At 38.5% G+C, this 21,409-nt stretch overlaps 2 protein-coding genes across 2 annotated transcripts in view; one reads left to right on the top strand and one right to left on the bottom strand.

Annotated features, from left to right (window-relative positions):
• The window catches only part of DHX29 (DExH-box helicase 29), a 53,920-nt gene that overhangs the window by 17,595 nt on the left and 14,916 nt on the right, over window positions 1–21,409 (top strand). The window contains 11 exon segments of the mRNA XM_047729481.1: window positions 181–307; window positions 1,241–1,415; window positions 2,387–2,481; window positions 2,484–2,550; window positions 2,815–2,938; window positions 4,227–4,410; window positions 4,413–4,523; window positions 4,526–4,833; window positions 6,639–6,782; window positions 20,078–20,254; window positions 20,904–21,044. Of these exon segments, the coding sequence (XP_047585437.1) occupies window positions 181–307; window positions 1,241–1,415; window positions 2,387–2,481; window positions 2,484–2,550; window positions 2,815–2,938; window positions 4,227–4,410; window positions 4,413–4,523; window positions 4,526–4,833; window positions 6,639–6,782; window positions 20,078–20,254; window positions 20,904–21,044 (1,653 nt within the window).
• On the bottom strand, window positions 10,263–11,723 carry LOC125100177 (DNA-directed RNA polymerase II subunit RPB3-like). Its single transcript, XM_047730139.1, has one exon. It carries the CDS (start codon window positions 11,721–11,723, stop codon window positions 11,073–11,075), a length of 651 nt encoding a protein of 216 aa, XP_047586095.1. The 3' UTR covers window positions 10,263–11,072.

Below are 21,409 nucleotides of genomic sequence, written 5' to 3'. Positions count from 1 at the left end.
GTATGTATACTTGCAAATCTGCATCTTTGTATTATTTCTCTGTGAAATATTCCTAAAAGTAGATTTGCTGGATCAAAGAATAAGATCAAAAGATCATAGGTTTTGATATAATACATTGACAATAGATTAACTCATTTTGTTCTTTTTTTAATTTCTGTATCATTATCTTATTTGGAACAGAATGAAAGATACTTGCACCTTACAGCAAAACTTCTGGATGCAAAGGAGCAAGCAGCTACCTTTAAACTAGAAAAAAACAAGCAAGGCCAAAAAGAGGCTCAAGAAAAAATAAGGAAATTTCAGAGAGGTAAACACTTCCAAATTCTTAGATGTATAAATGTCTTTTGGTGGGGGCGGGGGGGGGCGCTTTCCCTGCATGGAGACTGCCTCTTTTTAATTTGTTTACAAAACTCCAGTTTATATGAGGGCTTGACAGACTTTCTGTAACAAGCCAAATAATAAATACAGTAGGTTGTGTGGGCCATAAAGACTCTTTCATAACTACTGAACTCTGCTGTCACAGCATAGAAGCAGCTATAGATAATATGTCAGTGAATGGCTATGGTCTCATAAAACTTTACAGATCCCAAAATGGGAATTTTATGTAATTTTTACATGTCATCAAATATTTCTTTTTTTCTTCAACCAGTTAAAAATATAAAAATCATTCTTAGCTTGTAGGATGTACAGAAATAGGCAGCAGGCTAGATTTGACCAGCAGGCCATAGTTTGTCAGCCTCTGACATATACCTTAAAATACCATCCTCATTCAAGAAGGAGAGGCAATAGTATTCCGTGAGTATTCATTTCTGGTGAGGATGTTCTTCGGACCTTCTACATCTGTTAAATAATTTTTTAAAAACATTTTAATATATGATATGAAAATAAATTGTCTCTGACTTCTAGCACAAATTGCAATAGGAAGTGTTGAATACTTGGCTACAAGGAAAAAGGTGGAATGCTGTTTTTTTTTAAACCAACTTTTCGAGCACCTGGGTGGCTCAGTTGTTAAGTGTCTGCCTTTGGCTCGGGTCATTATCCCAGGGTCCTGGGATTGAGTCCCGCATTGGGCTTCCTGCTCAGGGGGTGTCTGCTTCTCCCTCTTCTACTCCCCCTGCTTGTATTCCCTCTCTCACTGTCTCTCAAATAATAAAATCTTTCAAAATAAGTAAAACTATCTTTGCAACATAAAAAGGCATAAAAAACAGATACAACAAGGCATGATTTTTTTTCTTGGTAGAAATGGAAACTTTAGAAGACCATCCAGTATTCAATCCAGCCATAAAGATTTCTCATCAACAGAATGAAAGAAAAAAGCCTCCTGTAGCCACAGAAGAGGAAAAGCCTTTGAACTTTAACCTATTTGAAAAATCCATAGCTGCTACTGAAGAAGAGAAAGGTAAAATGAAGGGAAAGTGTTTCAAGGTGTAAGTAGTAAAATGTCAATGAATATACAATTAAGAAGTTAAGTTACTTTGCATTCTAGCAGTCTTCATAAGCTGGTAGTAAAGCTATGTTTCCACATGCTGCCTTTGAAAAATAATAATTACAATTTTGTGGCATTTTATCATTACAAGTATCCTGCTTCAGCCTCGTCTCTTTCAGTTCATTCTCCAAATTCCCGCCAGAATTATCTTTCCATAACACACATCTAAATGGGAGTTCCCTGTTAAAACCCTTAATCAGTAGTAAGTCCAAACCCTTTATCATGGTATTGAAGATCCTTGCATTCTGCCACAATCTGCCTTTCCACTCATATTCTCCCAGCTGTGTACTATAGCCACGCATTATTTCATGGCTGCATGATTTTACTCACCCCTACTTGGCCAACCTTTTCCTCCTCTCAAAGCTCAATTCAAAACAGCACCTCTTTAAGCCTGCCGCAAGTCTTGCCATCCCACCATATATGTGTAATTGTGTACTTGTGCTAAAGTAAATTATTGATAGAGCTTGTATAATACTTATCTGTAATATAGTCAAATCCTACACTAAATTGTCAGTTTTTAACTATATGTTGTTTCATATAATTTACTGAATTTTCTTTCTGTTTAGAATGTCACATGCTATGTGTACATTTATTAACAAAATAACCTAGTCCTTGCCCTCTTCAGGGTATGATTAAGTAAGCTTTAAATATACATAAATATTTAATTTAAAATTGTGATGTATGCTGTTAGAGCAAGAAAACTACTTTCTAATAATAGAGATAAGGAGACTGATGACTTGCTCTGAGATCTAACAGATGATTAGATCAAGCTTTTCTCTGTCATTTTTCACCTAGTCTCTTCTAAAAGTCTTCCCAAAATTGAGAGGACTTTGATGACTCAAAAGAGATTATACATTACTGCATGACAATTTTTAAGCAACCAATTCTCTGTCATTTTAGAGAAAAGAAGGAACCTCATGATGTAAGAAATTTTGACTATACAGCTCGAAGCTGGACTGGAAAATCTCCCAAACAATTTCTGATCGATTGGGTCAGGAGAATCTTCCTAAGAGTCCAAATCCTTCCTTTGAAAAAGTTCCAGTAGGTAGATACTGGAAATGTAGGTATGTTTTTCTGGTTAATTGAATGAACTTTTAGGAAAATCTAAGATGAAAAATCTCTTTGTTTCTTATATGTTAAGTAGACATTTAGGAAGCCCTCTCATTCCACAACTCTGATAATGCTGATCAGTTATAATCTAGGTACAGTGTCTTCCATGGAAATATTTAATTTAAATAATTAATGTAAACTTAGGTTTGGGATTAATGGAATTTTGACTCACTTGACTTCATTAATTTTATCTTAAAAATTCTTTGGCTTCCTTGTAGGGTAAGGGTAATCAAGTCTGAAGACGATGTACTGGTAGTGTGCCCTACAATCTTAACAGAAGATGGCATGCAAGCTCAGCACCTGGGAGCAACTCTAGCTCTTTACCGTTTAGTGAAAGGGCAGGTGAGACTTTTTTAGACTGAGCTGTTTCAAAAGTCGTTTGTGGACCATACATAGGCAGCATAAAACTGTATGGGTATATGGAATGTCATATTTAATTATGGCCTTTGGTGCCAGTTTTACTTACTGCTTCTTCAGATTAATCCTCATTTCTGCTTATTTATAATTTTGACTTCCTCAAGCCCCTAAATCTAGCTCTGTCCTTAGACCAGAGGCTCTGTCAGTTTTTCAGGCTATGCTTTTTTACAGATTAAAAATAGTTGTATGAGGTTGGTTGAAGTAAGGAGAATTTTTAAACAGTTTAATGTTTAAGTGTTATAATACCTCTCTTTATTCTTATATTCTCTCAGCTTTGGAAAGTTATAGACCTTGATTCAGTTTTCAGTTTTAGGTTATAAGCTTTCAGGTTAAGGAAAGAGTATAGTACTACTGTAGGAAGCTCTCTTTTTTTCTTGGATGGTTGGATTGTCAACATTTGTATTTAAATATGTGTATTTTTCTTCATGGAAAATTAGAACCACTTGAAATTATAGACCCTGATGACATGGAACTCCAAACAATAGTTCTTTTCCAGTTTCTGGCAGTAAAAGTTCTTAATGCCTGTATTTCCCTTATTTTGCAAAAAAGGTATCATAAGCTAAGCTTAATTGATAAAGTTGAGCAGGAAGCCTGATGTGGGGCTCAGTCTCAGGACCCTGGGATCACAACCTGAGCCAAAGGCAGATGCTTAACCGGCTGAGTCACCCAGGTGCCCCTGCACTGTAGTTAAATTTTAAATACTTTGACCTATAATCTTAATTTAACTACCAGCATCTCACAGGGAGCTTTGTTTCAGAAATGCTTTATGGATCATCTACATATTTACATAGCACCACTGCAGGAATAAATAATAATAAATGTATTCACTAGTTTCCTATGTTCCAGGAGTGAGCACTTTTCATATAGTAGTAACTTAAAGTTTACTTCAGAGTATGTCTGTAAAGGAGATATTGGTCCCATTTTACAAATACAGAAACTGAGACACAGAGAGGTTATTTGCCCAAGGTCACACAGCTAGTAAGTCTAGAAGCCTGAATGTAATACACTATTTATAAATTTGCATCATAAGCATGTGTTTCTTAAAGTAGGCACTTATTAATTTAAGAGAGAAATTATATTTTAAAAGGAAAGTAGCTATCCTAAATTCTAGCCTATTGAATTTTAGTATCCAGTAGTTAGTGAAAATAACACTGTTGGTTTTTGTTTGTTCGTTTTGTTTTTTGGTGGGTTTTTTGTTTTTTTTCATTTATAGTCAGTGCATCAGTTACTTCCTCCCACTTACCGAGACGTTTGGCTGGAGTGGAGTGATGCAGAAAAGAAAAAGGAAGAATTAAATAAAATGGAAACCAATAAACCCCGCGATCTGTTTATTGCCAAACTTCTGAGCAAATTAAAACAGCAGCAGCAACAGCAGCAACAGCATTCTGAAAATAAGAGAGAAACTCTGAAGATCCTGAGGAATCTTGGGAAAATTTAGTTTCTGATGAAGATTTTTCTGCACTGTCCTTGGAATCAGAAAAGGCAGAAGATTTGGAACCTGTTAGAAACCTGTTAGAAAGTTACAAAGCACACCGAAATACCAGAGACTTCTAAAGGAAAGGCAACAGTTACCTGTGTTCAAACATAGGGATTCAATCGTGGAAACTCTTAAAAGGCATCGGGTAGTGGTTGTGGCTGGTGAAACAGGGAGTGGCAAAAGTACGCAAGTACCACATTTTCTCTTGGAAGATTTGCTTCTAAATGAGTGGGGAAGGAGTAAGTGTAACATTGTCTGCACTCAGCCCCGAAGAATCTCAGCAGTGAGTTTAGCCACAAGAGTATGTGATGAGTTGGGCTGTGAAAATGGACCTGGAGGAAGGGTAAGGTGTTGTTCAACTCCATCTCAGTGAATCCTGACTGTTACTGTTTGTTCAGTAGCACATCTCAAGCCTTTTCATGTTTTCTTTGATAGGTTTCATATTGTGCCACTCTCCTTCATCTGAAAAGGTTGTTAGTAATCCAGTCATTAAAATTCTCATATCAAGGAAAAAAATATATTCATTTTAATAATTGAATATTCAAATATGTTACATACTAAGAGAACAAAGAATATAGACAAATACAGATTTGACTGTAATATCATAATTCTCAAGTTCCTGCATATCTTCTCTATGGAATGTATTCCTGAATTGTTTTCATTAATTCTTTTAATAAGCAGAAGAAAAAACAATATAGAAGAAAAAGCTAGACTGTTCTCAAGTCCTTTATTTTTAAAAAATGGAAAAAATTCTAAAATATCCCTTGTCATGCATTCTGCCCTGCAAGCAAACCCAAACCTGGCCACACCTTAGCTAGAATGACTGCAGATACAGAAAATATAAAATTACTTAGAACCAAATATGATGAATTCCAAGTCAAATAACTCAATTATACTTTACATTGTTCTTTCTGGAGATGGTACTTAACACTTTTGCCTCTGTCTTTAAGATACGTACCCCATAGGCACCTGGGTGGCTCAGTAAGTTGAGCATCTGCCTTTGGCTTGGGTCACGATCCTGGAATCTTGGCATTAAGTTCCGTGTTGGGCTCCCTGCTCAGCGGAAAGCCTGTTTCTCCCTCTGCCCCTCACCCCAATCTTGTGTGCACACAATCTCTCTCTCTCTCAAATAAATAAGTAAAAAAAAAAAAAAAAAAAGGACATGTACCCTTTTATTAAAGAAGTTTCATGTAACAAACTGGGTTTCTCTCACGGAATGTAAGAAAAAAAAGACAGTTTCTGTCTTATAAGGAACTCACATTAAGAAGATGACAGACATGTACACACATGGCAAATAAAGAATGACTGAAAAAAGTGAATGTGATGGAAATAGAAGGGACTTAAAATTCCAATCAGGCACCACCGGTACAATACCAGCTGCTTTTTAATGGTGGCAGCTTTTATGGAATCTTGATAGGAAATTTTTAGAACTGCTGTAAATTTTTGTTGCTGAGTACCTCAGCATTTTGTTCTAAGATAATTGAATTAGTAAGATTGATCTTGGTGCCTGAGTGGCTCACTTGGTTAAGTGTCCAACTCTTGGTTTCAGCTCAGGTCATGATCTCAGGGTTGTGAGATCCAGCCCCACTTAGAGCTCTGTGCTCAGCACAGAGTCTGCTTGGCACTCTACCTCTCTCCCTTTCCCTCTGCCCCTCCCCCTCAAAAAAAAGAATAGAATAATATTGATGATACTCAAAGCAGTGAACAGCTTTTGTGTCAACACTTTCTTTTTAAAGATTTATTTATTTATTTATTTTACATCGAGAAAGCACACACACAAGCGAGGGAGAGGGAGAGGGAGAAGCAGACGCCCCGCTGAGCAGGGAGCCCGATGTGGGACTCAATCCCAGAACCCTGGGATCACAACCTGAGTCAAAGGCAGATGCTCAACTGACTGAACCACCCAGGCACCCCATGTCAATACTTTCAAGAAAACAGAAGTTTTTCTTATTTAAAATTAGCAAAACAAATTTTACCATTTTAGATGATTGAAGACCATGGGAAAATAATTTTAATTATAAATTTTACCAAATAGATTTACTTAAACTGCTCCATCTAGTAGCAGGATCAGCACCTCTGCTACACTTTAGTGATTGTTTCCCAGATCACTTATGAGAATCTAATTTCAACCTTATGTTCTCCCTTCAGAATTCTTTGTGTGGATATCAGATCCGGATGGAATCTCGAGCTAGTGAATCTACAAGGTTACTGTATTGTACAACAGGGGTTTTACTAAGGAAACTTCAAGAAGATGGTCTCCTAACTAATGTGTCTCATGTTATTGTAGATGAGGTGAGTATACTTTATAGTCAAGTTCAGATAAATTTGAAACATCTTCATATTAATAAGATGCTATTTCTAATACTAGCTAACATTTTCTTCATGCTTATTTAAATACCAGACACTTTACTTGTAATAATTATTTAATTTACTCTAATGAATATATCTCACGTTAGTCGATTTAATACCATATGACATTTGCTAGATGCTATTCTGATTTTATGTATATAAATTCATTAATCCTTTTCTCACTCCAGTGAAGTAGATATTATTACCTCTGTCTGCTGCTGTCTGTGCTTTAACCAGTATAGTGACTCTCAACTACGTTTAGTTGTTACAGGATTTTCTTTGATTCTTAAAAAAAAAAAAAAAAAAGAGGAGAACTTTTGATCATTTCCTCTATACATAAATCCCACCCTGAATCAAGTTCAAACACATATTAAAGTGAATGTTTAAAATGGAAAATTTCACATGGGAATTATTTAAAATGGCGTGGTAGCCTAGCATATGTAAACTGATTTGCTTTGTATATAATTTTGTCAAGAAGAAATAAGATATATAGCATTTCTCTTATTCAAGTAATATTTAAAAATTTTTCCGTGATATAAAGTTTTCTGAGTGTCTGTTAATTAATTAAGTTCAGAAGGCAGTAGTAAAAGTTCAGTCATTCGGGGTACCTGGGTGGCTCAGCATCTGCCTTTGGCTCAGCTCCTGATCCCAGGGTCCTGGGATTGAGCCCCACATTGGGCTCCCTACTCAGTGGGAAACCTGCTTCTCCCTCTGCTTGCCACTACATCTGCTGTGTGCACACACACTCTCTCTGTCAGATAAATAAAATCTTTAAAAAAGTACAGCCATTCATTGATTTTTTTTTTTAAAGATTTTATTTATTTATTTGACAGAGATCACAAGTAGGCAGAGAGGCAGGCAGAGAGAGAGAGAGAGAAAGCAGGCTCCCTGCTGAGCAGAGAGCCCGATGTGGGGCTCGATCCCAGGACCCTGGGATTATGATCTGAGCCGAAGGCAGAGGCTTTAACCCTCTGAGCCACCCAGGCGCCCCTGATTTTTAATTAATAGACTACGTGTAGATTATTGGGTTATTTTCCTCTTTTTGGTTAGAAAATATTTTATAAATATTGAAAGATACACGAATGAAAATAAAAAAAATTTGATGACCCAGGAAAACACTCAATGTTGACATTTAACTTTCATATTTATATGTATATATATTTAGTATGTATGTGTATTTTATAATTTTTTACATTAGCCTACAAAAACAAGATTTTTAATAGCTTTATAGTATATAATTTGGATGCCCCATAATGTATTTAACTTTATTCCTATTGGATTTTTTTGTTTTTTTAATTCCATGTGTAAGTGAAAACACGTTATTTGTCTTAATGTCTGACTTATTTTGCTTAGCATAATAGCTCTTTTTATCCATCCATGTTGTTGTAAATGGCATGATCCCATTCTTTTTTAAGGCAGAGTAATATTCCATTGTATATATTCCCATATCTTTATCCATTCATCTCTAGATGGACACTGTATATCACTAGATGTACACTAGGTGTGCAACCCAAGTTGTACAATAGCTGTAATAGCAGCTATTGTAAATAATGCTGCTATAAACCTAGGGGTGCATGTATCTTCTCATACTAGTGTTTTTGTTTTCATTGGGTAAGTACCCAGTAGTAGAATTACTGGATCATTTTATGTTTGTTTTTAATTTTTTGAGGAATCTTTATACTGTTTCCACAGTAGTTGTACCAGTTTACATTCCCAACAACAGTGGACAAATGTTGCCTTTTCTCCATATCCTTAGCAACACTTCTTTTTAATTCTAGCCCTTCTGACAGGTATGAGGTGATACCTCATTGTGGTTTTGATTTGCATTTTCCTCTTGATGAGTGATGTTGAGCAGCTTTCATGTGTCTCTTGGTCATCTGTATATCTTACTTGAAAAAATGTCTATTTACATCCCTTGCACATTTTTAAGTTGTGGGGTTTTTTTGTTGTGGAGTAGTGTACATTTTTTCATATTTTAGATACCCCTTATCTGATATAAGATTTGCAGCTATCTTCTCCCATTCATTAGATTGCCTTTTTGTTTTGTTGATAGTTTCCTTCACTGTGCAAAATCCTTTTATTTTAATGTAGTCAAAATAGTTTATTTTTGCTTTTTAGGAGTTTTATGGCCTCACATTTAGAATTTTAATCCATTTTGAGTTTGTGTATGGTATAGAAAGTGTTCCAGTTTTCCCAACATCGTTATTGAAAAGACTATCTTTTCCCCATTATATATTATCTTGCCTCAGGGTGAACCCTAATTTAAAAGCCAGACCAGCTTGAGGAAGTTGTTCTCTCATGGTTTAATATTAGCAGTCTGCTTTACTGAATTATGCTTAAATGTGATACTCTCAGCATCTTGAGCAATATGGTAAAAGTAAGAAAAATCCCAATGAAATTCATCATCATGTTAAATATAAGAATGTAAAAGATATTGGGACAGAGTTCATTTTATTTTGCAGGACCTTTCTTTTTGACAGTGCACAGGATAATACTTCTTGTGTGATTTGTTCTAGTTTGTGGTCACTGTGTGAGTTATAAGTAGGTTTTCCTGCTGACTGCTGGTATGTTTACAAGCAAATTTTTTGCCTACTAGCTCTCTTGAATGTGCTTAATAAAGGACACATTTTTTTAGCTCTATTTTATGATCTATTGTTTTTTTTTTAATCATTATCTGTATAAATTTATCTATTTGATGAGCTTCCTCAGATTTGCTTCATCCTGCAGAAAATCTCTCTTGAGTTTCAGACATAAATATCCTGGTCAAAGCACAAAAGTAAAAATAACTAGGATTATTCCTTCTTTCTCCCTCATACCCTAAATCCAGTCACTAGACCTACTGATTGTACTTTTCTCAAATTCATATATTTTTCTCCATACTTAAGTAGTATTGCCCTTACAGAGGCTATTATTTCTTTAAGTACTACAACAACCTATAATTTTTTTTGTTCTGAAAGAACTTTGTTTTATTTAGCAGTTTTATATTCTTATTAAAACATTAAAAAAAAGAACAAAGCATTAACCTTGTGACAAGTAAAAAGGTCCTCTCCAACACTATCTACTTCTTTTTCCTCTCCCAGAGTGTGTCTTTTTCTTTTACCGTATTTATTTCAAGGGGGAAAGTGAGCAGATATGAGATTCCAGTAAATTAATACTAAAAGTTCATAGTTTGTTAAAATATAATTATACCTTGCCCACCAAATTTTAAGGTTACTTTTATTTACAAGTTTTGCCTATGGAAAACAGGGGAACAAATCCACATAAACATCCATTCTGAAAGAGCAATGAAGGCTAAAAATGCTATTAAGATCTAACCAAAATGAATTACAAGATAGTTTTTACTGGGGCACCTGGGTGGCTCAGTGGGTTAAGCCTCTGCCTTCAGCTCAGGTCATGATCTTTTTTTTTTTTTTTTTTTTGAGATTATGTTGTGCTCTTTATTGCCAAAAATAAAAACTTTTAAAAAAGACAACTCCTGTTAATAAATATCCCTTCCTTGCTGTAGCAGGTCTCCGGTTTTCTCCTGGCTTCTCCTTCTAGATGGCCTAATTAATTGCTTTGGGGGTGATTTTACCTCTAGGGCTAAGGGGTCAAGGCCAGACCTCCCTTAAGGCCCTTGCTCCCTAGCCTGTGAACTTAAATAATCAGGCCCCTGGTAGCGAATGCAGACATACAGGGTTTATCTGGGGAGGGGGGCAGCCACAGTCTTAACACCATTGACTAAGGGTTCTCAAGTCTGGGCCACTCGGGGGTTTGAGTGAAATGCCTGTAGGCTGGCTTGGGCCAGGAGCTGGACTGATAGCTCCAGCACTCAGTCCTGACGCCAGAAGCCCAAGGTACAATGGTGAGAACTTTTAGAAAGGGGCTAAAGACCTGAAATGACCAGAAGAGGTGAGTCTTACCCTGCAGTTCTCACCCTACCCAGGTATGTCAGGAAACTGGCTGAAGGGGTGGTCTGGGGTGCTGCTGGCAATCAGGGGGCAGGGCCAGGATGCTAATGTCTAGTAAAAACCTGTCTGGACTCAGATACCAGTGGCACCCCGGGGCCATCTATCCACAACGGAGCAAAGCTGGGAGGGGACCCCTCCACTTTCAGCTACTTTCTTAAGGTTACTGATGGCTTGAGTAGCCTGAGCAACAGCTATCTACCCCAGAGGCTACAAGTATCTCTGGAGAGAATGGAGACCCAGCTGCTGGTCTAGAACCCCTCTTGCTGGAACAGGTGAGCTGCTGCTAGTTTATGGTCAGAACATCACTCTGGATCTCGTGGCTTAACTGGGTCTGTAAGTCACTCAGCTTTTTCTTCAATCCAGAGAGGGCTGAGAGGACAATGGTTTCAGGACGCAGAGAGCCACAGGACTCCACATTGTAGTAAAACCTCTCTGGCTTGCCATTGGGGTCATAGGGAGCCTGGGACTCATCTTCATCCAGCTCGGAGTACTCGCTCTTCGGCCACTCCTCGGGCTTGGGGTACACCGTGTGCCACAGGGCATTGTCAGGATCATATTCAAAAGCCACCCCTGCAGTAGGGTTCCACTTGGCATGCTCCTTGCCAAAGCCCTTTTTGGCATAGGCTCGAAGTCTTAGCTCCTGGCCTTTCCTCAGCTTGACAATGAGGATGTCATCCTGTTCCACGTAGTCATTGGGGTCATTATCTCGGTTCCGAGAGGTCACTGGAATGACCCGGAGGCTGTTGGAGATGAGGTCTCGAGATGTGACGTGACGAGTTTGGTCTTCATTGCACCGCACGTCTAGGGTGAACTCCACTGAGCACTCGGGGCAGAACTCCTCACACGTGCAGTCCCTGGAGTACTGCAGCTTGTCCACAATGTCGTCACTAGTGAGGGGGATTAGTCCAAGTCTGTGAGCAATGAGATCGGTCATCGGGCTCTCTGCTCAGCAGAGAACCTGCTTCCTCCTCTCTCTCTCTCTCTGCCTGCCTCTCTGCCTACTTGTGATCTCTCTCTGTGAAATAAATAAATAAAATCTTAAAAAAAAAAATAGTTTTTACTGGTATGAAGGAAGAACTTAAAGGACTCAACTAAAGGAACACAGCAATAATTATAACTGACACATCCTCTCCTTGCAAGATACACACTGGGCTTGCCCATGCTAAGTTTCAGAATACTGAAGTCTTCTGGGGGTGTGGGAGCAGAGGAATGGAAACAATCATTGTTTTTAAGCTAGGGAAGGTTGGGAGATCCTTTAGTCTTTTTAAGGAAGCAGTGCCACCATAGATAAACATATAATCCCCCATCATTTTTTTAGAGTTTTCATTAACTCAAGGAAGAGAACGTATCTGTGGCAAACTACTTCCCACTCAAATCCTGAGTTAATGTTACATGCTTTAGTTTCATCCTCCCTTTCGGTATTAGAACCTCAAAGTCACGTTTGTGATCTTTCTTTGGCTGTTTATACTTTAGATAGACAGTATCTTTAAGTAGTGTGGGACAAGGCTTGTACATGTTTTGTCTAATGTTCCATTGTCACCTTTTGTTCGTTTGTCACTCTTCTAAATCTAACTTTGCACAAGTAACCCATGTAAAAAATGTGCAGAAACCTATAATTAAACTTCCTTTCTGTTCTGACCTCCTCCATTACATTCTCCACATTATAGCCGGTTATCTTTTTTTTTTTTTTTTTTTTAAGATTTATTTTTTCAGTGTACCAAGATTCATTGTTTATGCACCACACCCTGTGTTCCATGTAATATGTGCCTTCCTTAATATCCACCACCAGGCTCACCCAACCTCCAACCCCTTCCCATCCAAAACCCTCAGTTTGTTTCTTGGAGTCCACAGTCTCTCATGCTTCATCTCCCCCTCTAGTTTACTCCGGTTCACTTTTCCTTTCCTTCTTCTAATGTCCTCCATGTTCTCCCTTATGCTCCACAAATAAGTGAAACCATATGATAATTGACTTTCTCTGCTTGACTTATTTCACTCAGCATAATCTCCTCCAGTCCCGTCCATGTTGATAAAGAAGTCAGGTATTCATCCTTTCTGTTGGCTGCGTCATATTCCATTGTATATATGGACCATATCTTCTTTATCCATTCATCTGTTGAAGGGCATCTTGGCTCTTTTCACAGTTTGGCGATTGTGGCCATTGCTCCTATGAACATTGGGGTACATATGACCCTTCTTTTCACTACATCTGTATCTTTGGGGTAAATACCCAGTAATGCAATTGCAGGGTCATAGGGTAGCTCTGCTTTTATTTTTTGAGGAATCTCCACACTGTTTTCCGAAGTGGCTTCACCAACTTGCATTCCCACTAACAGTATAAGAGGGATAGGGATAGTTCCCCTTTCTCTGCATCCCCTCCAATATTTGTTTACTGTCTTGTTAATTTTGGCCCTCTAACTGGTATAAGGTGGTATCTCAATGTGGTTTTGATTTGCGTTTCCCTGATGGCTAATGATGATGAACATTTTTTCATGTGTCTCTTAGCCCTTTGTATATCTTCTTTGGAGAAGTGTCGGTTCATGTCTTCCCATTTTTTGACGTGATTATCTGTTGTCTCGGTGTTGAGTTTGAGGAGTTCTTTATAGATCTTGGATATCAGCCCTTTGTCTTTAGTGTCATTTGCAAATATCTTCTTCCATTCCATGGGTTGCCTCTTTATTTTGTTGACTATTTTTTTTGCTGTGCAGAAGCCTTTTATCTTGATGAAGGCCCAAAAATTAATTTTGCTTTTGTTTCCTTTGCCTTTGGAGGTGTGTCTTAAAAGAAGTTGCTGTGGCCAATGTCAAAGAGGTTACTGCCTATGTTCTCCTCTAGGATTTTGATAGAGTCCTGCCTCACCTTGTGGTCTTTAATCCATTTCGAGTTTATCTTTGTGTGTGGTGTGAGAGAATGGTCGAGTTTCATTCTTCTATACATAGCTGTCCAATTTTCCCAGCACCATTTATTGAAGAGGCTGTCGTTTTTTCCAGTGGATATTTTTTCCTGCTTTGTCGAAGATTATTTGAACATAGAGTTGAGGGTCCATATCTGGACTCTCTACTCTGTTCCATTGGTCTATGTGTCTGTTTTTGTGCCAGTACCATGCTATCTTGGTGATGACAGCTTTGTAGTAAAGCTTGAAGTCCGGCAACGTGATGCCCCCAGCTTTGTTTTTCTTTTTCAACATTTCCTTAGCGATTTGGGGTCTTTCCTGGTTGCAAACAAATTTTAGGATTGCTTGTTCCAGCACTTTGAAAACTGCTGGTGGAATTTTGATTGGGATGGCATTGAAAGTATACATTGCTCTGGGCAGTATAGACATTTTAATAATGTTTATTTTTCCGATCCATGAGCATGTAATGCTTTTCCATCTTTTTGTGTCTTCTTCAATTTCTTTCATAAGTGTTCTGTAGTTTCTCGAGTACAGATCCTTTACCTCTTTGGTCCTCTATCGTTCTTGGTGCCATAGTATATGGAATCGATTCTCTAATTTTCCTTCTGTATTTTCATTGTTAGGGTATAAGAAAGCAACTGATTTCTGTGCTTTGGTTTTGTATCCTGAGAGATTACTGAATTGCTGTATGAGTTCTAGGAGTTTGGGTGTGGAGTCTTTTGGGTTTTCCATATAAAATATCATGTCATCTGCGAAGAGAGAGAGTTTGACTTCTTTGCCAATTTGAATAACTTTTATTTCTTTTTGTTTTCTGATTGCTGTTGTTAGGACTTCTAGTACGATGTTGAACAACAGTGGCAAGAGTGGGCATCCTTATCATATTCCTGATCTCAGTGGGAAGGCTGTTAGTTTTTCCCTATTGAGAATGATACTCACTGTGGGCTTTTCATAGATAGATTTTATGAAGTTGAGGAATGTCCCCTTTATCCCTATGCTTTGAAGAGTTTTAATTTTAATCAGGAATGGATGCTGTATTTTGTCAAATGCTTTTTCTGTATCAATTCAGAGAACCATGTGTTTCTCTTCTCTTATTGATTTGTTCTGTCACATTGATTGATTTGCAAATGTTGAACCACACTTGCATCCCAGGGATAAGTCCCACCTGGTCATGGTGGATAATATTTTTAATGTACTGTTGGATCCTATTAGCTAAGATCTTGTTGAGAATCTTGGAATCCATATTCATCAGGGATGTTGGTCTGAAATTCTTTTTGATGGGGTCTTTGTCTGGTTTGGGGATGAAGGTAATGCTGGCTTCATAGAGTCTGGAAGTTTTCCTTCTGTTTCTATTTTTTTGAAACAGCTTCATGAAAATAGGTATTATTTCTTCTTTGAATGTTTGGTAGAATTCCCCAGAGAATCCATCAGGTCCTGGACTCTTGTTTTTGGGAGGTTTTTGATTACTGCTTCAGTCTCATTTCTAGATATTGGGCTATTCAGGTTGTCAGTTTCTTCCTGTTTCAGTCTTGGAAGTGTATAGGTTTCCAGGAATGCATCCATTTCATCTAGGTTGCTTAACTTATTGGCATTTAACTGTTGATAATAATTTCTGATGATTGTTTGTATTTCCTTTGTGTTAGTCATGATCTCTCCCCTTTCATTCATAATTTTATTAATTTGGGTCCTCTCTCTTTTCTTTTGGATTAGTTTAGCCAGTGGTTTATTGATCTTATTAATTTTTTCCAAGAACCAGCTTCTAGTTTTGTTAATATATTCTACTGTCTCTCTAGTTTCTAACTCATTGATCTCTGCTCTAATCTTAATTATTTCCCTTCTTATGCGTGGGGTTGGCTTAATTTGTTGATTTTCCAGTTCTTTCAGGTGTGAAGAGAGTTGGTGTATTCAGGATTTTTCAATTTTTTTGAGTGAGGCTTGGATGGCTATGTATTTCTCCCTTAGGACCGCCTTTCCCGTATCCCATAGATTTTGGACCAATGTGTCTTTATTCTCATTGGTTTCCATGATTGTTTAAGGTCTTCTTTGATTTCCTGGTTGATCCAAATATTCTTGAGCAGGATGGTCTTTAGCTTCCAAGTGTTTGAATTCCTTCCAAACTTTTTCTTATGGTTGAGTTCCAGTTTCAAAGCATTGTGGTCTGAGAATATGCAGGGAATAATCTCAGTCTTTTGGTACCAATTGAGCCCTGATTTGTGACCCAGTATGTGGTCTATTCTGGAGAAAGTTCCTTGTGCGCTCGAGAAGAATGAGTATTCTGGTGTTTTAGGGTGGAATGTTCTGTATAGGTCCATGAGGTCCAACTGGTCCAATGTGTCATTCAGAGCTCTTGTTTCTTTGGTGCTTTTCTGCTTAGATGATCTGTCTGTTGCTGATAGTGGTGTGTTAAGATCCCCTACAATTAATGTATTCATATCAATATGACTATTTAACAGTTTGCTTGTGTAGTTGGCTACTCCCATTTTGGGAGCATAAATATTTACAATTGTTAGATAATCTTGTTGGATAGACCCTTTAAGAATGACGTAGTGTCCTTCTGTATCTCTGACTACAGTCTTTAGCTTAAGATCTAATTTATCTGATATGAGAATCGTGACCCCAGCTTTCTTTTGAGGCCTAGTGGCATGAAAGATGGTTCTCCATCCCTTCACTTTCAGTCTGGATATATCTTTAGGTTCCAGATGTGTCTCCTGTAGATGGACGTGTCCTGTTAAATTTTATCCAGTCTGCAGTCCTGTGCCATTTTATGGGAGCCTTTAGGCCGTTCACATTGAGAGTGATTATTGAAAGATAAGTTTTTTATTGACATCATGTTGCCTGTGAAGTCCTTGTTTCTATAGATGTCTTTGTAAATTTCTGTTCTGTGTTACTCATGGGTTCTTTCTTCTTTTATAGAACCCCCAAAATATTTCTTGTAGCGCCAGCTTGGTGGTCACATAATCTTTTAAACCTTGCGGGTTTTGGAAACTCTTTATCTCTCCATCCATTCTGAATGCTAGCCTTGCTGGATAAAGTATTCTTGGCTGCATGTTCTTCTCATTTAGTGCCCTGAATATGTCTTGCCAGCCCTTTCTGGCTTGCTAGGTTTCTGTGGACAGGTCTGACATTATTCTTATGGTTCTTCCTCTGTACAGAAGGAATGTCTTCCCCCTAGTTACCCTTAAGACCTCCTGTCTGAATTTATGATTCGTGAAATTCACAATTAAGTGTTTGGAGGTCTTTCTAGACTCATTGATCTTGAGGGGTGTCCTCTCTGCCTATAGGACATGAACACTTGTTCCATTCCCCAGATTAGAGAAATGTTCATCCAGTATTTGTTCAACTATATCTTCTAGTCTTCTTTCTTTCTTCACCCCCTCAGGGATCCCAATAATTCTGACATTGGAACATTTCACTGCATCATTTATTTTCCTAATTCTGTTTTCATGGTTTCTAAGCCGTTTGTTCCAGGCCTCCTCCTGATCCTTCTTTTCTATCAGTTTGTCTTCTAGATCACTAATTCGATCTTCTGCTTTGTTTACCATAGCTATTAGAGTATTTAGATTAGATTGGATCTCATTGATAGCATTTTTAACTTCTGCCAGATCAGCTCTCACTTCCACCCTTAGAGTCTATGTTGCCACTAATGGTCTTCTCCAACGTAGCCATTGCCTGCATAATTGCTACCCTGAATTCCATTTCTGATGTATTGTTTATGTCCATATCCAATAGTTCTGTGGCAGAGGTCACAGTCTCTGAATTTTTCCTCTGTTGGGTATTCCTCCTCCTAGTCATTTTAGTGAGAGGTGGTTGAGGGAATGTATAGCTGAATATATCAGTCACGATCCAGTCAAGGTGCACCTCTCCTCTGATGATCTCCTGCCCCCATAGAGATCCAGAAGTGTATAATCTTATATCTCAGGCTGATTTCATGGGTGTTCAGAGTGTTCTGGTAGATATTTACCTCAATTCAGGAGAACGACTGAAACAGGGTCTCCTACTTTTCAGCTATCTTGCTCCAAGCTCCAGATTTTATTTATTTATTACAGACCGTGCTCACAAGCGGGGGGCGGTGGGGGAGGCAGAGGGAGAAGCAGACTCCCCAAAGATCAGCAAGCACCACTCAGAGCTGGATCCCAGAACCCTGAGATCATGCCCTGAGCTGAAGACAGATGCTTAATTGACTGAGCCACCCAAGCGCCCTGCCAGTCATCTTTTTCAAAAGGAAAGTCAGACTGCAAGATTCCCCTACTTAAAGACTCTTTTAAAGATTAATTTTTAAGTAATCTCTAATCTTTATACCCAATGTGGGGCTTGAACTCAAAACTCTAGGATCAAGAGTTGCATGCTCAGGGCGCCTGGGTAGCTCAGTGGGTTAAAGCCTCTGCCTTCGGCTCGGGTCATGATCCCAGGGTCCTGGGATCAAGCCCCGCATCGGGCTCTCTGCTCGGCAGGAAGCCTGCTTCCTCCTCTCTCTCTCTCGCTCTGCCTGTCTCTCTGCCTACTTGTGATCTCTGTCAAATGAATAAATAAAAATCTTTAAAAAAAAAAAAAAAAGAGTTGCATGCTCCCCTGACTGTGGCAGCCAAGTGCCCCTAAAATGTTTTAATCACTGCCAAAGTCACTAGGGTAAAGTCTTGGGGCCTTACACAGCAGATTACCAAGCATCTCACCTGCTTTATCTCTTGCACCTTCATATGCCGAAGGTATCATGTTTGCTTTTCCAGTCCCCAAAATATATTATGATCCCTCTCTTTATCTTGATTTTATACAATTTGCATCTCAGCACCACTTTCTCATCCAATTCCTCTTTCATTCTTTTTTTCGAACTCATCCTTCAGTTCTTAGTATTGAGGGCAATTTCTTAGTATACCCTCTGACCTCCTGAATTAACTACCCTTCATATGTAAATTTAAAACATCCTGTACAGGGGCACCTGGGTGGCTCAGTGGTTTAAGGCCTCTGCCTTCAGCTCAGGTCATGATCTCAGGGTCTTGGGATTGAGCCCCGCATCGGGCTCTCTGCTCGATGGCGAGCCTACTTCCTCCTCTCTCCCTCTCTGCCTGCCTCTCTGCCTACTTGTGATCTCTGTCTGTCAAATAAATAAATAAAATCTTTAAAATAAAAAAAAACTTCCTGTACAGTATCTTCTTACTAGACTGTAAACTGAAGTGGAGAGAATGATCTTGGTCATTTGTACATTCCTAGGATCTGGCATGGGCTGTCACAAATACTCTACAGAGTTTATATTATTATATTCTTGTTTTATAGAAGAGGAAATAGACCCAGAAATATTTAACATTCTTAAAGTCATGGGTGCCTGGGTGGCTCAGTCGTTAAGCGTCTGCCTTCGGTTCAGGTCATTAACCCTGGGGTCCTGGGATCAAGCCCCACATCAGGCTCCCTCCTTAGCGAGGAGTCTGCTTCTCCCTCTTCCACTCCCTCTGCTTGTATTCCCTCTCTCACTGTCTCTCTCTCTCAAATAAATAAAATCTTATTATTTTTTAAAGATTTTATTTATTTGACAGAGATCACAAGTAGGCAGAGAGGCAGGCAGAGAGAGAGGAGGAAGCAGGCTCCCAGGCTAGCAGAGAGCCCAATGCGGGGCTTGATCCCAGGACTCTGTGATCACGACCCGAGCCGAAGGCAGAGGCGTAACCCACGGAGCCACCCAGGTGCCCCAAAATCTTATTTAAAAAAAAAAAAAAAAAATTCTTAAAGTCATACTGCAAGTGGCCAAGAGTTGAACGCAAGTGATTGATTCCAGAACCTGAACACTTACTCATTACTGCCTCCCTTATAAACATTTTAATTTATCTTGATGTACTTCATATTTGTGGGCCCCCTTAAATCTTACAAAATAAAAATGGGGTAGAAATAAGAATACACAGAGTTGAAAGATAGTTACATTCAAAAGATAGAGTTCTATATACCACATCTGTTATGTTCTTCCCTAAAATGTGTGTGCCAGAAGGGCATTAAAACCGTTTTTCACGGACAGCTCATTGAGACCTGCTAGATCCCTACCATCAACCCCACTTCTTCTACATAATGCGTGAACCATCGTCTTGGGATAGTGGTGACAGTACAGTTTGGTATTAGTGGCAGAACTTTAGGAGTCACCCTGGCTTGGCTACAACCAAGCACTTACAAACCATCTCCTAAGCTTGCATCCTACTATCATAGCTAATTTTGTTCATTATATGCTGATTTTTATGGCTTCAGTTTTAGAGGGTGACTCTTATTTTCGGTTCTGATGATCTACCTTATTGAAACATAAGCTTCTCTATGCTTCCACATGTGTTGACTATATTGAAATATTAACGTTTAGTAGATTAGAGTTTCTGATTATCTGAGCCTCTTAGTAGAGCTTATTTATGATTTTTTTGTTCCGTTTATACTAGGTTCATGAAAGAAGTGTCCAGTCAGACTTCTTACTGATTATCTTGAAGGAAATTTTACAGAAACGGTCTGATCTGCACTTGATTCTAATGAGTGCCACTGTAGACAGTGAAAAGTTTTCTACATATTTCACACACTGCCCAATTCTCAGAATTTCAGGAAGAAGCTATCCTGTTGAGGTAAGTTTTCTTTATAATGTGTACATGAACAGAAACTACGTTCCTACCAGGGAGCTTCCCCAGAAGATAGGCCCTAGGTAGTCTGAGCCCATACCTAGTCTTACAGTACTGCAAGTCAGGAGAGGACTTGGAGATGGCTCGGGAATCAGATGGCTGGTGCTGCTTGGATCGAGGGTGGGTGGGCTGGAAGGAAGGATTCTGCTGAAGGACGTACCTGAGAAGTACAGGACAGAAAACACACTTCCATGTCAAAACCATTATAACCAGAGTGAGGGTGACTGCCTGGCAATAAAGAACTCCTTTTTCACCCACCTCTCAAATTTAGGCTTGTTTGTGATGCTTCTTTTCTGCCTGTTCTATTCTTAAGGTTTATCCTTTGGGTTCAGTTCATAAAGACATCTCTTTTTAATTGGTTTTCACAAGTTAAAAAATAGACACCATAATTTAATTTATCCTGAGACTTCTAGGGACAAACTCATCTCTATCAATCAAGTTTTCCATTCCCAAATAATGTAGAAAGAAGCTTTTCTCATAGTAGTCTACATTAACATTTGGTAACATTGAAAAGATAACAATCCCCTCATTCTTTTTAAAATGTATTTACTGAAATGAATTTGAGTTCACCATTTAAATGCCTTAATCTATGTAGGTTTTTCATCTTGAAGATATAATAGAAGAAACAGGCTTTGTACTGGAGAAAGACTCCGAATACTGTCAGAAATTTCTGGAGGAGGAGGAAGAAATTACCATTAATGTTACAAGCAAAGCAGGGGGAATAAAAAAGTATCAGGTAAAAAGAAAACATTTTCGGGGCGCCTGGGTGGCTCAGCGGGTTAAAGCCTCTGCCTTCAGCTCAGGTCATGATCCCAGGGTCCTGGGATCGAGTCCCACATCGGGCTCTCTGCTCAGCGGGGAGCCTGCTTCCTCCTCTCTCTCTGCCTACTTGTGATCTCTGTCTGTCAAATAAATAAATAAAATCTTGGAAAAAAAAAAAAACATTTTCAAAGACATCTGATACTGATATCCGGGGTATAATCTTCTATGAGAGGTTTGAAATCAAATGGCTGGCTCAGTTAATTCGAGTATAATTTGGTAGAAAAGGGAAGAAATAAGATTTTGAACAAATTTTAAAGGTCATTTCTTTAATCTTTGGTT

The sequence above is a fragment of the Lutra lutra genome, chromosome 5, assembly GCF_902655055.1.
Source record: "Lutra lutra chromosome 5, mLutLut1.2, whole genome shotgun sequence".
Lineage (NCBI taxonomy): Eukaryota > Metazoa > Chordata > Mammalia > Carnivora > Mustelidae > Lutra > Lutra lutra.
This window is presented reverse-complemented; position numbering and strand designations above follow the sequence as displayed.

Coding starts and splice junctions, on each gene's coding strand:
- LOC125100177 (XM_047730139.1), bottom strand. CDS start 11,723: ATGACCGATCTCATTGCTCACAGACTTGGACTAATCCCCCTCACTAGT.